This window comes from Ruditapes philippinarum, unplaced genomic scaffold, assembly GCF_026571515.1.
Source record: "Ruditapes philippinarum isolate M1 unplaced genomic scaffold, ASM2657151v2 ctg774_1_1_1_1, whole genome shotgun sequence".
In the NCBI taxonomy this organism is placed as follows: Eukaryota; Metazoa; Mollusca; class Bivalvia; order Venerida; family Veneridae; genus Ruditapes; species Ruditapes philippinarum.
Genome location: NW_026860651.1, coordinates 86,772 through 104,369, shown reverse-complemented (window position 1 = coordinate 104,369; position 17,598 = coordinate 86,772). Strand labels below are relative to the sequence as shown.

At 34.0% G+C, this 17,598-nt stretch overlaps 1 protein-coding gene across 1 annotated transcript; it reads right to left on the bottom strand.

Moving 5' to 3' along the window:
- Positions 1 to 1,142: 1,142 nt before the first annotated feature.
- On the bottom strand, positions 1,143 to 12,681 carry LOC132712885 (hepatic lectin-like). Its single transcript, XM_060695322.1, has 3 exons — positions 12,557 to 12,681; positions 11,077 to 11,093; positions 1,143 to 1,366 (listed from the first exon to the last, which is right to left on the bottom strand). The coding sequence occupies exons 1-3, from the start codon at positions 12,679 to 12,681 to the stop codon at positions 1,143 to 1,145; spliced, it is 366 nt and encodes a 121-aa protein (XP_060551305.1).
- Between the last annotated feature and the right edge of the window lie 4,917 nt (positions 12,682 to 17,598).

Here is a 17,598-nt window from a genome sequence, read left to right as displayed (position 1 = left end):
ATCACTGTTTCCAGAATTGTGTACTTCACAACAGCAGGTGTCAAGTGCCGTGTGGCAGCCGTAAAATGTTGCCCCGTACTTCACTTCAGTGTTGTTATATTTTCTGGTCCTTCGGGATCATTGATGCCAACACTATAAAGTGTTGAGAATTGAGTACCGCTCAAGTCGGTGCTAGGGGGCGTGAGGGATGTTTCACTTATTCATTATCCCTCATGTACAGACTCAATCAAACCGAGTCTGCAATTCTTATGTTATTATGTTGTGATTAATGCTTCTGAGGGATCACTGTTTCCAGAATTTTGGAATTTATCTAAAAAGGGCAAGGATAAGTGCATTTCCTCTATGTATTAATGGTTCCCATTAAATTTCAATTAAATTCCAGCTAGTTTAATTGAATTCCAGCCAGTAGTTGCAGATAATTAGCGCAGAAACGATTATTGCTCTAAATGCATACAGGCCACTCTGTGTTGAAGGGTCTGACCTTAACAAGAGAAGGGTTTACTAAGTGCATCTTCTCTTAGTATTGATGGTTCTGATAAAGTTTCGATGAATTCCAGCCAAAAGTTGTAGTGAAATAGCGCAGAAACGATTATTGTTTATATGCATACTGCAAAAAGTCAAGGGCCATAACTCTGTATTAAGGGTCTGACTGGAGCAAGCCGATGACATGCGCATCTTCACTTGGTATTCAATAAAGTTTAATTAAATTCCTTCCTGTAGCTGCTGAGAAATTGCACGAAACAATTATTTCTTTATATGCATACTGCATAACTAATCAAAGGCCATCACTCTGTGTTCAAAGGATTGGCTGGAACAAGGCGGTGATATGCGCATCTTGATGTTCCTATAAAGTTCCTATAAAGTAATTTTAAAATTATGCAGACAGATGAGACAGATGTGATAGGTCTACACCCTCTTGTAACGATTTAAGCAATGAAAATTAATGACGTTTTGGGTATGAGCTCATACTAAAAAGAGTGCAAAAATATTGGCAAAAATTAAACAAATGGAATTTTAAAAGAGGAGCAAATGTTTTAAGCTATGCGTATATCAGACAGCTACCAATAGACAATCTGAAAAACCAGGCAATATCCTTATGATGAAACAAAATCGAATAGGAATACTGAAAAATAAAAGAATACTTACTCCAATGGCTTCTCACAGATATAGAATTTAAATACATGGCACGGGTTATCACCCCAAAGACTGTCTGGTCGAATTTGACCACAATTTTTCTTCCCGCCAACATTGTCTGGCCGTCCCGGTTCCCAACTTGAAAACCCAGTGGAAGTCAACAAACTCTTGCTTGAGTACACGCGCCAAATTCCCTCTCCTTGAATATCTGTCAGGCCGATCCAGAAATAGTCTGAAATAAATCAAAGCAGTATATAGCAATTATTTTCTCATAGCAATTGCAATGAATGGATAATATGTTTACAGACACGATTTGTATTTTGATCACGTTGAAAATAAAATGAATAATACGCCAAAGGAGAAGTGTCTATTAACATTATATTTGAATAATTGATATCAATCTAAAGAGTTGGAGTTGTAGTTTTGCACAAAAGTACAAATAGGAATTAACATTGAAATTTATTTTCATTTCAAATATTTTAAATTTCTCTCATAAAAAATGACCAATAATCAATAAATTTACAGTGTGTATGTGTGTGCGTGCGTGCGTGCGTGCGTGTGTGTGTGTGTTGCTTTTTTGAATTTCTTGAAAACAAACGGACAGAAAACTATAATAAGTTTTTTTTGCAGAAATTTGGCGGGCATCATAGACGCCATCTTGGATATTTTTCGGCAATTTGTTTAAAACAAAATTATGATTCATATTTTGCGAACCATTGCGAGCATTTTGGTACATTTAAGTTACCGTTTCAAGACATAGGTTAGTTGACTCCCTAAATTAGTCTGATTTCCTGGTACATTTCCTATACTATAAGGTTTGAAGTGCATTATTTAACATTATTTATTAACTTTTCAATGCCATGCCCGTTTTCACTTCAAATGTAAGGCTAATATGAAGTTCACCATGACACTTTGAACAAAAACCAAGGCCATTATGCAGAAAGTACGGACTTCATGAGATAAGACAATTCGACTACTATGATATTGAAGAATTTTGATTGGCTCTACGGCTCGGTCATTATGAATCTGATTGTTTTTATTTATTTTTTTAATTTTTATTGAAAAGTCGCCGTTTTGAATTGCTGCAAGGTAGGTTTCCGAGACATTTGTAACAAGATCTCATTTGCATTACCTGACAACAATCACATTGCATATCCATATCGGTACCTTTTTTGCGAAATCTATTCAAGCGGTACCCTCTTTACATATGCATGCACAGGTCATTCTCTGCTAAAAACAAAGCAGTGATGGATAACAATCCAGTCAAGTTTCATTGCGTAAGTACTTGCATAAGTAAAGGCGGTATGCATGTATGTGCCCGTTTTTCAAGTACTGCAACTTCCCAATAAGCTACACAAAATCGACATGTCTTGCCTCGCCCATCACCTCGACATATTTACGGGCTGAAATGAACCAGTGACTTGATTTTATATGCATCATATATATTACATATATTCATTTATACATAATATTCGTGAAATAGCAGTTACTCGTATTAGTCAAAAATAAATGTAGAATTAATAAAAACACCCTCCCTTCGGTTTTGCAGCATAACCGGCCACCTCTTTGCTTTTGATTTTTTATATCACTGGTACCGAGAGGGTACCTGTGATATAAAAAATCAAAAGCAAAGAGGTTTAATGTTTTAATACACAGGTAACCGTCCTAGCACAGTACTTAAGCAAAACACGCGCAAAATGGAATACAGGTAGTCGGAATTTTACATTTATTCAATAAATAAATAAATAAATAAATAAATAAATGAACAAATAAATTACTAAAACAAGTGCAAATACGTTATATAAAATCTATCATGAGCGGAAGTATAAATTGATGAAATTTACAAAGCAGCTCATTACGAATCTTAATTATTTCTATAATGTCCAAGGTGAGGGAAAGTAATGCTAAATGCGAAATCTATGGAACAGAATTAAGCATTTATTCTATCTTGCTTGATGACATTGGAACTTGCATTATGCTTAATTCCATCTTGCTTGATGACATTGGAACTTGCATTATGCTTAATTCCATCTTGCTACATGACATTAGAACTTGCACTATGCTTGATTCCATCTTGCTTTATGATATTTAAACTTTGCATTATGCTGGATTCCATTTTTCATTATTTCATTCAAACTTTCGTAGTGACCAATTCTTTCATTGAGTGATAACTATTAAACTGGAACAAGCCATTTGGAATACTAAAATGTTAACGTCATATACCTTTATGTATAAGCTACCTTTCTTCATGCTCTATACAAACCATTTACGGTTTAGTTTTTTTGTATTACGTTTATGTAAATTGACTATTTTTTGTTCCCTGGTGGATTTTGTTAAAATGTGACTTATTTGATTTATAGCTCGCATGGCGTGATTACTATTAGCTTTCGCGTATATCCATTATTCAGTGTTTATGCTTAATAAAGCTCGGTGTCTGAGGCTTTAAACAATGTCTAGCGATTTGTGAACTGTTAAGGGGCGAGAACTCTGTTATCGATATCAACGGATTTTTTCCTCGATTCGCCTATCATCGGAATTTTCCGTATAGATACTGCGTACATGTATATATAAATACTTACCAAGCGCTTAATACATAAATTTCAGTGGAAAGAATATAAATACAAGTAGTAAAGGATTATGCAATATAATTTTATATATGTATACAGTCTAATAGAAAAAATATGCTCGTAATCAGTTATTCAATGGGGCAGTTATACGTACAGTGGCGGATTCTGGCCATGGCTTAAGGGCTACACCTACCCCTAAAATACGTTCATGAGCTGGGATGGAATATATGCGTGTCAGTTTCATGCAATATTGGTCATAGTGTACTCCCTTACCAAAACATATAATGTTGTCATCCAGTTGTTAAGCACCTGCCTAGGTACTGCGAAGTCTTTATCTAATGACTTTGTCATTAAAAAGCAAAAATTATTGGCCTTTTAACTTAATAATTGTCTCAGAGTCAATAATAGTGGCGAATAGGTATGTAACACATTAAAATATACATGTATGATAAGGAAAGAAGGAAACGTGTGCATAGTCAATTACAAATGTTGGCATATGTGTGTCTGATTATAGATCAGACATCCCGCACACACCACCACATTCACATACATTTGTGCTTAAAAATATACTATGCACATCTTTCAGTAATATATTTTTATCATAGAAATTTATTGAAATCTATAAAATTCTTACTAAATATGTTTTATTTAAATAAAAACACATAAACACAATGTATAGGAATCTGCTTTCCTTATTACGGGTCAAGTAAAGTTGTGCCTGTCTTTAAGAGAAACTTCCATATATTTTTTTTGTAATAACACTATACATGTATATTCATACTGCCCACTTACAGCGTAAAGGATTTAAAGCACGACATTTGTGTGAAGCCAAATTATATTTATTTTATTTTACAAAAAAAAAGAAGAAAAAAATATCAAGTTTGTACTGTACTAAGTCGTGGCCACGAGTTACTAAGTCGTGACCACGAGATAGTTAAGTCGTGGGAACGAGATACTATATCGTAGCCACGACATACTATGTCATGGCCACGAGTTACTAAGTCGTTTAAGTAGTTGAAACGAGATACTTAAGTCGTGCAGACGAGATAATTTAATTAGATTACACCATGATTTTTAAACTTAGAAAATTTCTGTTTAAAGATTTAGGTGCAACATTAATCTTTGAAAAATACTGAAGTGTTCACTTTGAACTTGATACATGTCTTTAGGATCATAAGGCCCATAAATCAAAATTAATTTTGACTAAGTTATAGCCCTTTGTTGGGACAATTCAATGATAGAATTGGTCATTTTGTACGTAAAACGGCCTGTTAACATTGTTTATACCATAACTTGAGGAGGACTTAATCCTGGTTTATTTTATTGGGTAGGGACATTGCCCATGGTCAGTATAAGGATGTTTCAGGTCACGGGTCAGATAAACATGACATTTCATGTAAAATCCATGTCTGATGAATGATTTAGAAAGAATAAGTCGTAGTTTATATAACCTAAAAAGATCAGTAGATGACACCTGATAATTGTTAGGCAATTAGGTCAGAAATCAGGGTCACAATGACGCTAAATCTTTGACCAATCAATAACTTGTATAAATGGCACTTTTACGGCAGGTGAAGTAGGGGCATCCTTGTTAGGAAAATTCATATAAATAGTGTAATTTGATTGGTTATTTATCTCGTTCGCACGACTTACCTTTCTCGTGGCCACGACTAAACTTTCTCGTGGCCAGGACATAGTAACTTGTTCCAACGACTTATTTATCTCGTGGCCACGACTTAGTAACTCGTGGCCACGACTTAGTTATCTCGTTCCCACGACTTAATTATCTCGTGGCCACGACTTAGTAACTCGTGGTGGCCACAACAAAGTATCTCGTTCCCACGACTTAACTATCTCGTGGCCACGACTTAGTAACCCGTGGCCACGACACAGTATCTCGTGCGCACAAGATAAATAAAAACACACACATGTCACCTTTGTACCACCGTAAGTTTGAGCATAGTATATCTCACTATTGCACACACGCTCAAAAAGAAGTGTAAACAATTGTATAAGAGGTGAGTTGCCACTTGTAGGGTGAGTTATAAGAGACATCTATAACATTTTTTTTTTCCACATGCTGGCGGAATATTAAAAAACACGCACTTTTCGTCTGTCACATCGTGTTCTCTTGTTTTTCAGTAAATTTTCCCTTTACATGTCAGTCCCCAACTAACACTGTTCTGTATACGCCCCTATATAAAGGGGACGTAACTTTGTTTTACTCCACGTGCCAAAATACGGGATCATCCGGAAAATAACGGGATGTACCGACAAAGCGACACCTGCTGTCATAATATGAACACAAATTATTGCAACTCGCATTATGCTTACTGCCAACTGCTTAGTGCGTACTGTCACATGCGACTTTAATATCGCTATCGTTGTCATCTTCGTTGTCGACGCGCAGTGATCATGTATTGCATTATATTTGTAATCAGTAAATATATTGAAGCATATGAATGCTAAGACACATCAAATTCGCCAATTATTGATCAAAATTAATAATTTATTGTGACATAATGTCGACAATATAAGTGGCAGATTTATAGCAAATTAAAGGTACTGACAGAAACTTACCATGTTACATATAGTTATATCAAAAACAACAAAGAATGTTATCTTAAACACCAAACAAAAAACGTTGTCCTTAAAAAAAGATGCAATGAAACATAAAGCATATTAAAATATGTGTGTTTGATGGTTTAGTAGGGAACACATAAGGTTGCAATTACATGAAAGTGTATTCAGTAATCATAAGGCATGATTGAATTCAGCAAAACGCAGGTTTTCATTGTCATAAAGAAGTATAGAAGCAAGCATAATGTAAGTCCCGATATCATAAAGCAAGATGGAATAAATGCACTAATTCTGTTCCATAGAAATCATTTGTCATAATGGGAGCAACATGTAACCATTTAATGTTTTACTTCCATGCAAGATACTAAATTACTATAATTGTACTGATTGACAAAAGCAACAGACTGTAGGTAATAGGCCTATGCCTAAGCTTTTTGGAACTACATGTATGACAGGACACCAAAATCACCGTTCTTGAACATATATTCGTACATCACACGCTCACGTATATCTGAAAAGTGTACAATATTCCTATAACGGTGCTTCGTGGTATTGTGTTGTCTTGGTAACAGTACAGTATTACAATGCCATAACCGGCGAAAACGCTTGAATAAGTTGACGAGCTCGGTTCGATGATACGATAACAGCAATACGTATCATATAACTGCCGTGTAATAACGTTATAAGTGCTATAAATTTATATTTTAATTGAAAAGAGCTCATAACGATTCGAATCCTGCGTGGATCGAATTCTTCTGTGTTAGTATGCTACACAGCAAGCTGGCAATTGTCTGTTGTTTTTCCTAAAAACTGAAGGAGAGGCATATTAGATCTTCTTCTACTCATCCAAAAGCTGCAAGACAAATCTCGTATTTTGTGCCATTAAACATGAACACTGACCAGTTAATTAAATGTTATAAACATGCTATCCAAATGGACGTTTTCAGCCGCATACTCTGTAATGATATATCAGTTTAATCTGATAAATGCAGTATTATTCAATGAATTCTTGAATGGGCAGTTCTTATTTTAAACAGGTGACTCCTGCCACTGATCAGTTCTAAGATTAAGCACCATGTGTTCTACTATTCTATATATAAACATTACACCATACATGTAGTATATATACGAACATAAAAATAAGAAATATTACATGCTTAACGTTTAACGCAGATAAAAGCGTATTTTGTGCTTTGTGGGAACCCGTTTGTGACAAAAAGATAGGGTACCTGTGATATTAAAATTCAAAGGAAATGTTAGCCGGGTCAAATTGCTGATATGATACGGGAGTCTAAAAAGAAAAGAATATGTTGTTAATTCATTGCCTTTATTCTTTCTAATTAAAACATGGCGGAGACTGCCGTTGCATAACAACATGTGGCATAATAACATTTAACTAATTGTTTACAACTAAAAATAACAATGCTTTAACTTTACTCATGTCTAGGGGTACATGATAAGAGTATTAAAATATAAATCATTATTATGATAATACTGCAATGTAAAATGTTTGGAATGAATAATAATAACCTGGTTAACAACACAACCTTAATTATTTATATATCTGATTGAAATAAAAACATATTAAACTGATGATTACTAAACTGCTACTATAGATACTTAACTTGAGAATTTACTATTATGCATAAAACAATAACAATCTAAATCATTGGCACAAATGATAATACTGACAATCAATTAATTTGGCACTTATAACTGTATATACTTAACAAAAGATGAAAGATAATAATGAATTTTTATATGTTCAGTTAGACAAATAGCATATAAACAATGTTCAAAACAATATTTTATATGTTCGACTTTATGTCGTTTATTTAGTAATGTTCAAACAATATGTTACATGTTCGACTTTATGTCGTTTAATTGCCTTTGGGTTCATTTACCGAGCTCTTTCCAAATATGGCATGAACATGCTATTCTAAATAATTGTCTAAACAATTATTAAACTGTATTTTACTTACAAAAAGTTCATAGTTATCATATAAAATGCGTATTAACAATAAACAGTAAAAATATGATGATATATAGATGAATATCAAAATACGTATGTAAAACGTTTATCCGCGAAAACATATGACTCTCAACTTTAAACATGTTTGCAAGCTAAACAATACAATGTCATTGATAACAGTTACGATAAACAAAAAATACAATGAATAAACCTATCGAAGAAAGTCTTTTTCTTTCTCTTACTTGTTAATACTTACCTAAAAAGAAAAGAATATGTTGTTAATTCATTGCCTTTATTCTTTCTAATTAAAACATGGCGGAGACTGCGCCAAATTACCGCAAAGAATAACTAACGCAAAGAACGCTCAACATTTTTATAGGGGTGCCTTCATCAACCTCACAGAAAGAGGTAGCCCGTGCCGTTGTAAAACCGTAAGTAGGGTGTTTTTATGAACTTTTTATTATCCTGGCAAAGTTGGTTTAAACATATTTATTGAAGCTCGATTGCGAAACAAGTTCCCGCAATTTATATTAATCAATTTCGAGTCTGCTTCCTGGAATCAACCAGATCTAGTGTCATATGAAGAAACATGGTCGTGACCGAGTAGGGCTCGAACCCTTGTTCTCTGGGTTGAGAGGTAGACACTTTAACTACTAGGCAACCGATCCCCTGGCAAAGTTGATTGAATATATATAGAAATAATTATACTATATCTTGACGAAAAAAGAATAATATGTTCATTTATCTCATACAATAGGCGTAAAAATTGAATAAAGAAAAGTGACAAAGTAACGCCGACGCACTATCGGTAAAAGTGGTTGTTACGCAAGATTATGTCATAGATTAAACCGTGCGAAAAAAATGCGGAAAATTGCCAGGCTTTCATTACAAATTCAGGCAATGCATGTGCACAGAAACACTCTAACATTTGTTCGTTTGTTTGTTTGATTGATTTGGCTTTACGACACTCCGACACCGTATAGATCATATGGCGAGTTCCAGCTTTACTGGTGGAGGAATGCCTCAGGTGCCATTCCGTGCATTATTTTAAGCACATACGGGCACCTGAGTAGAACCACCGACGTTACGTAAGCTAGCTGGATAGCTTCCTCGCATGATAGAATCCAAAATCCCTTTCGGAATTCGAACCCACAGCATTGATGGGCAATCGATTCCAGTGTTCGTTTGTTTTCTGTTGGTTTTTGTTGTTGTTGTTGTTGTTGTTGTTTTTTAAAAAATGCAATTATAATTATATTCTAAGCGCAGAAACCATGCGTCACTAGGTTATATCAGTACTTATCCTATGTGTTTATTCTTGCAAGTCTTGGTCACATTTTTAATTATCGGGAGTACTCTTCTGTATCGTTTTGCCCCTCCTTGTTAAAGTGTGTGTCCCGGCTTTGTTTTTTAGCTCACATACCAAAAAGTGAAAAGCTTTTGTGTTCACAATCCATCCGATGCTGCATTGAGTCTAAGCTATTTACTGTCTTTTTTTATTTTTAAAGTTATTTTCTTAGAGTAATTTTCATTTAACCTCATTTTTATATGCTCTTAAGACTTTCGGGCATATTATGTTATACCCCCTGGCGTCCGTTCGTCTGTCTGTCTGTGGTCAAAGGTCAAGGTCAATTTTTACCTTTAAACTGAAAACAGTTTTCGGAGCATAAGTTAAACGAAATTTGGCCCACAATATTCAAATTTCATAGGCCGATTGTCCATATTGGATAGAAGACCCCCTATTGATATTGGGGTCATAAGGTCAAAGGTCAGGGTCATTATGATCTTTACACTGAAAATTGTGGTTTCTTGAACAAAATTTAAGTTGCATTTTGCCCACAGTGTTCAAACTTCATAGGATGATTGTCAATATTGAGTAGAAGACCCCAGTTAAAATTTTGGGTCACTATTACCTTAAAACTGAAGACGGTTTTCGCTTTATAACATAAGAATTAATCAACCTATAGCTGTAAATATTTATAGGATGAACAGCCATGTCCAATACATGACCCGTTTGATTTTAGGGTCCGAAGATCAAAGGTAAGGGTCACAATGACCTTAACACTGTGTTTTCTTGAGCATAACACAAGTTCCATTTGGCTTATAGTGTTCAAACTTCATAGGATAATTGCCTATATTGAATAAAAGATCCATATCTGTATTAGGGTTAAAGGTCAAAAGTTAATATCAAATGGCCTTAATATTGTTATCAGTTTTACAACTGTTTAATTCCTTAGGATGATCATTTATATTGAGTACCTTAATTATATGCCCGAAAACATTTGTTTATAATATTGTTATACCCCTGGTGTCTTTCCGTCCATCCGTCATAGCATTTGTACTTACAAGATAACAACTTCAGCTATAAAAAAGGATTAGTTTTTGAAGGAGGTAATACTTTATTTAATCCCCTTCATCCTTACTACAAAAACTCTTTCGGGTATATAATGCTCCGTCTAGCGGTGATCTTGTCTTTATAGTGCTATTCATTCAAAGCTTTGTAGTTAAGGTTAATAACTAAAAAATGTGCGGTTCAACTGTTTTGAATGCATAACTTAAAAAAAACACGGTAAAAGTAAAACGGATCGGGTAATAAATGTCCTTGTATCAATTTTCAGGTCTATTGAAAAAGCAAAACCGACAGAGACAATAGAATAGTATGCATTAAAATGCAATTGAGTAATATTTTCTTTAATATCGTGTAATGACGAATAAGGGTAGAAAACAACTAACGGTACCATACTTGTTTGTAATCAAATAAGACACCCTCAACCTGTGTTTAAGCAAAGATTTCCTATTCCCATTGGTATTGAGTTTCATTCTTACCATTGCTACGCAGAGGGCTGTAAAGAAAAAATGTTTTTTGCATAATCATGGCTATACTTTTTTGTCATTTAATCCACCCAACATGCCATGCACTGTTCATGTAACTTGAAATAAGTCACACATTTTTTCGAACAAAATATTTTATGAAAAAAAAGTATTTCTTAATATTCCTGAGACATTTGCAGAGCTAATCGTATTATATAACACTGAGATTCTCATATAAATGGATACTGTGAAAATTGTACAAGGTAACAATCTCGTGAATGATGCACCAAGGTTATGCTAGCCTTCTCATAAATCTTATGTGCTTCGGTTAATATTGATATGGCAATAGTACTTTGGCACATGTCTAAGACATACTGGAAAAAACATAACGTGTTAAATTGGGTTTTGTACACACAAGTCGCCATCCAAACGGTAGTCAAGGCGTCATTCTCACGAACTAGGTAAATCAAAAATTAGCAATTTCTTTTACATAGCAGCCGTATACGCTTATATCATTTTTTAAAATAATATTTACTATAAAATATTTTGGACCGTTCTTACCGTTTCACAAATTTCAGTTATTGCTTTGCTTAGATTTGGACATATTTTTGCACATATCGTGCGTGAATTTCATATTCTTGCTTTACTGGATATATACCGTGATATATACGACCCCTCGTATAAACTATGCTTAGCCTTATAATTAGAATAAACTTAAGTCATATTAACCACTGTTTCTGACTGCGAAAAAAACTTTTTAGTTGTTGCAAAGTTGCATTGTATAACAAATGTGGTTTAGAATGCCGTACTCTGTTTATTGTTAAGATACATTTTTAATGTTTATGAAGGAGGCATTGCAATGTATAAAACAATATTCAACTTAAATAAATTCATGTGTCATGACATATCTATTCATGCGACAAGTGCAAATCTTTATAATACGGAAATAAAGTATATATGCATTGATCGCAGATGATTCTTCCAATGTTTCCCTTATAAGCGTTGGTTTATTAAGGGGGTGCCTTCTAAAGATCGTAGAAAGTATGGCAATCACTTATACCAGTCTATTGAATAATGTGACATTTTACAGAAAACGTATGAATATCTTAAACCAAGCATGTACAATCTTTGAATAAATTGTGAATCCTTGTCACTAAAGCAGTTGACCAATGTCAGCCAAACTCTGCCTTAATTCATTTACTTCAAGTAATGACAACGTATGTCCCAGATCCTTCAATTTTCTCAAAAGATCCATGAACGGGCAATCTTTTACCGTTATGCATCTGTGTCCGAGGAAACCAATCTTTATAGCATTTTGTTGGCAATAAAGCCGATCAGCGTCTGATACTCTAACTCCAGGACCTCCATTCGGTTCGCAGATACAACAGCCAACATTATGGAAGCCTTGTTTTCATTTAGGGTAGCATAATGCGCCGTATTTGTCCTCGTTACTTTTACAGTGTTGTCTTTGCATCAATGAAACTTTAATACCAACACCAGTTTTTCGGCATGTACATCCGTCATCATGGTAACCGCTTCTACATTTGTGACAACAACCCCATAGTGTGCAACAGCAACCTTTACCATAGATGTGAGCGTCATTCCAGCAGCTTGATCCATCGTCTCTTAGTCCAGAAGGACATGGGGGTTTTATCAGGGAATTCTACCCTACCTCTACCTACGAAATTAACCACGCTTGTTCATATCTCGTTTCGCGGCAAAAGGTCGCTTTGCTACATTTTCAAGAACTGCTTCACACTCACCAAAATATCATTAAAAATATAGTGTTTTATTATTATTCTTTTATTTTATATTGATATATATATATATTTTAATTCTGATTAAATATGGTATCATTTAGAGGGATACTCAGGCAAAATAATGATAAAAATATCAAAATTATTTTATATACTCAAATTACGCTAAAATAACATTTGTAAAAGTCCCAGCATGATTTTTTGTATAAATTCTATATATTTTGGGTTTGAAGCGTAAATATATCTAAATATGTAAACGAAATGAAGACGCCGACAGAATCATCGAGTAGTTTTAAAACTAGTCATGTGACTTGAACAAACCCTAGAAGTTACAATAGCAGATAAGTTTGGATATTGTATGAATGAAACAAACATAAATCATTAATTTGGTATGTTCTTTAATTTTTCCAGAGTTCACTATCACATAGCTCACTGTGGGTAAAGTTAAAAAAACTACCATTCTACTTTTTTAAGGAGAAATGTTTGTTTTGTTCCTGATACTGCCTAGTGTTTTTATTTCAAGGACATTTTGCAGATTAATGAATGAAAAATTCAAAACGAAGAAACGAAAATTTTGCCTGTGTCTCCCTTTAAAGTGACTCCACTAAGTTGTTTGATATAAGGGGATTAAAACTATTTTTTTTCCGAGATGTGTATACATTTTGATGTAGGTCTTGTCCTAAAACTTGTGTGCAAATTTCAATATCATATCTTCTTCCCGTTTTACCAGAATCATTCTTAGTGTGCAAAATGACTAACAATTGAAAACCGTTGCAGCGCTTTTCACTCAAATCAGACTAAGAATCTAACAAAGAAAAAATATTTTAAATAACTAGAATAATAATTTCTATATTATATTTTTCAGATGTTTTCTTCACTATTAGTGCTTGACTTGATATATGATAGAATTTCACAAGTTAAGTTTTTTGACCTCAGTGTAGTTCCTTTAAAAAAAGTTTTCTTGGAATTTATTTTTGTACTTGTGAAAACTAAAATACATAAAATGTTCAAATGTAAATGTATCTAGAACGTTGCATTCTTCAATATTTCGAAACACGAAGAACTGCATCAGATTTGACTTATGCCAGTGCGTCATCGCAAAATGTGTCTGTAGTGCAAAATGTTTTGAAGTAGAAAGAAAAGTTGTGTTACTATTTATAGCGCTTTTGTAATATATCCGTAAATGTATAAAAGTACAACAATTAGGAGGAAAAACGGTATACGAATTGTTGAGTCATGACAATTATAAAGGTAAAAAGACGTAAATATTCCATTATTCATAGTTTAACAAATAAATAGATATATCAATTTTGCATATAAAAAATCCCCATTTTGAGCTGTAAATGAAAACAATGTAATTGATGTAAAATACCCTAGTAGTGTAGATGTTCTGTTTGTTTGAATTTATTATTTACATTTTCACCTTATTAGGCAACATAAACAAATTCGTGAGCTTTGTGTCATAAAACAAATGTAAAACCCAATTTTAAACTAAAGATATAAATCTTTCAATCAATATAGTGAGTAAATTTCATATTGTTACAATTATAAGTATTATTGTCTAAGACACATTCAGCGTAACATTTACGAGAACATGACATTCTATATGAAAATTCAATATAAATGGTAATAGAAATGTCTAACCGGATATTTGATTTATTTTGATGCTAAAACAGAAAAGTGATACAAGAATATAGAACGCCATTTTAAGTAAGTTTCACACCCTTTAATAACATGCAAATTTTACTTGGTTTTTACAGTCAAATACCTGGCCATATCAAAAAGAACAACGTGCACTTTGTTTAACAAACCTGGAATTCGAAAAAACACATGCCTTTATTACCATATAATTTAAAACATATCTACCTACTTCTAATTTCTAGGTCAGTCTTATTATCTTGTTTTCGTTTTAGGATATCTTCAAGTTCATTTTGGGATAATGCATTCAAAACATTGTTCAAGGTTAATGTAATGTAAAGTTTGTAGTGCGTGGCAATGAAAACAAGCAAACAAAAAACCTTGGTTTCTTTTGATAAATCATGGTTTATATAATTTAATGATTAAATGAGACTAACCTTCGTAGAAGTAAGATGAAGATTGATACACAAAACTCCCAAAAGGGCTCACACAGATTACAGACGCAATGATTAACATTGCGGAGTGGTCATATTTTAAAGTTTGTATCTTATGTCTCCTATAAGATGACAATATCTAAAGTTCCTGTATCTCGATTTGGTATGGTTTTATATCATAAATATAATGCTCAAATGAAGATTTATCAATAGTGGTAGTTCCAAAAAAGCATTATTTTTAAATATATTACCGAATTTACATGTCATGCTTATCAAGGGAGGTAATTAGAAATATACTTTCTATGAAGTCCAAGTCAACTTTTTCAATAAAAAAATGAATGCATATTTAAATGAATACACATAATGTGGACAAATATTTGCAGTTTATATGTAACATATTCTTCGATTTTTGAAAATTGCTTTTGAAATATAATTATATACATATATAAAACTTCACTAGAGAGTGGTTACATCCTTAACTAAAACATACAGCATCTTTAAAGAAATCAGTTTTGGGTGGTAGTGGGTGGGCGGGTGAGCCACATAAATGCAAATAAAGCAATTTTAATGCTCCAGTGTGTTTTAATGATTTTATCAAATATTCCTTGTTCTAGAGATCACTCAGTATCACCATTTTCAGTCCCATTAAGTCTGTCAGCGTGTGTGTTGGATACGCCAGCAATACGGACTGCCGTTAACAGAATATTTCTATCAATGCACCAGAATCATTTCTTCTTGCAATATTGTCGAGAGAGCGAACTTCACCTCCATATCTATTAATGTACAAACAACATTAGTTGTATTGTCCATATACAATTTGACATCAATATTCTATAAATTTTACAAAAGGTGCGCCGGCCAATGTCACATGCTTTCATATCTAAATGTTTTTATGAAGTTATTGTTCTTCGTTTGTCCAGAAACCATTAGTTTTTTACCGTAAGTTTCATTGAATTCCCCGACCATTTTGATGAAGCGTCAGTGTATATAAAAGTATTTGGATATGGCGACAAAATACTTTTAAAACTGTTCTGCATATTTTCTATCCACCAGAGTAAGGCTGTATGTATTGACTGAGGTTCATTCATGAAACTGTCGAAGATTTAATTCATTCTCTTTCATTTATCAAGCGGTCGGATATATACTGGTGCATCTTGAGCTCCCGGCTCAGCTGCCGTGAGTTTGCCAATAAGTTTAGCAAAATCGCGTTTAGTGTTTAGTACTTTCGAACACAGAGTAATTATATCTTCCCCTTTTTCAAATGTTTGCTTAACTGTCATGGATTCAGAACAAAGTAAGAAGTTTAAAAAGAAAAACGTTTTACACACTTACCACCGACTTTTTCTGATTAACCGTTTATCCGAGTTTATCCATTAACTGCATTGTTTCACATTACACATACATGACTGATAAGAATCTCCGACTAGCCAAGAGTCATCAATGAAATAAACACTAACATGGCCCAGTGATCTAAGATAAACGATAAGCAAATACAGATTGCAGTATCTGTGTGAAAATTCGAGGGCTGGATGAATACCCCATAACTAACGCTGTAAATTGATATTATATATCATTGAAGTAGAATCGAAAATAACGCCGTTCCTGTTTTCTATTTTTCATGGAGTAACAAGGGCAACAATATACGTCCGTCACAGAAGCTTTTGACAGAGATGTGGGCATTATAGTTATGCATATAGGATATATCATCTGGGCAATATCCGGAAATTATCTGGATATATTATCATCTCTTATGATTTTTAACTGAACTTTGACCCCTATGTGTGACCTTGACCTTGGCCACAGGGACCTAAATTTTGCACGCGACATTCCGCCTCCCAATAGTGAACATTTCTGCCAAGTTGTGTTGAAATCCCTTTACGCAAATAGAAGTTGTGCTCGGGACAAGCTTTTTTCTATGACCTCTAAGTGTGACCTTTGACCCTAAAGCCTGGTTCATGCACGCGACCGAATTCTCATAGTAGTGAACATTTGTATGAAGTCTCATTAAAATCCCTCCTTATGTATGGGAGATATGTTTTGGATAAAATCTCTATATTATCATCTTAAGTGACCTTGACAATCATCTTTTGTGACCATGACCTTGCATATATTGACCTAAATTACATGTTTCACACCGGTAGTCATGATAATGACCATTTGTGTTTCAATCCCTCAAATAATGATTACTAAATGGTCCCAATACAAATGTTTGATTTTTATCTGTAATTTGACCCCTATGTGTGACATTGACCTTGACTGCAGGGACATAACTTTTGCACACGACACTCCGCTATAGTGAACACTTGTGCCAAGTTATATTGAAATCCTTTTATGCATGTAGATGGTCTGCTCCAGACAAGCGTTTTTCCATGACCTCTGAGTGAGACATTGACCTTTGACCTAGAGGCCTGGTTCATGCGCGCGACACGGCTTCTCATAGTGGTGAACATTTGTATGAAGTTTCATTAAAATACCTCCATGGGTGTAGGAGATATGCTCCGGACAAAAATTAGACGCCGCCAGCCCAGCCGCCCATTCGCCCACCAGGGGAAAACTGTATTATGACCCGTTTTTCAAACGGGCGTATAAAAAGAATCTGATAGGTCAACTAGTATAGTGGCCATAAAATCTTTTCTCATAGCATTAGTTGCAGATCTGAGATATTCCATTTCAAAATTATGTCTTTTTCTATACGTAACTCATTAAAC

Excerpts from the sequence above, each read along its gene's own strand:
- LOC132712885 (XM_060695322.1), bottom strand. The coding sequence starts at position 12,681 with ATGGATCAAGCTGCTGGAATGACGCTCACATCTATGGTAAAGGTTGCT.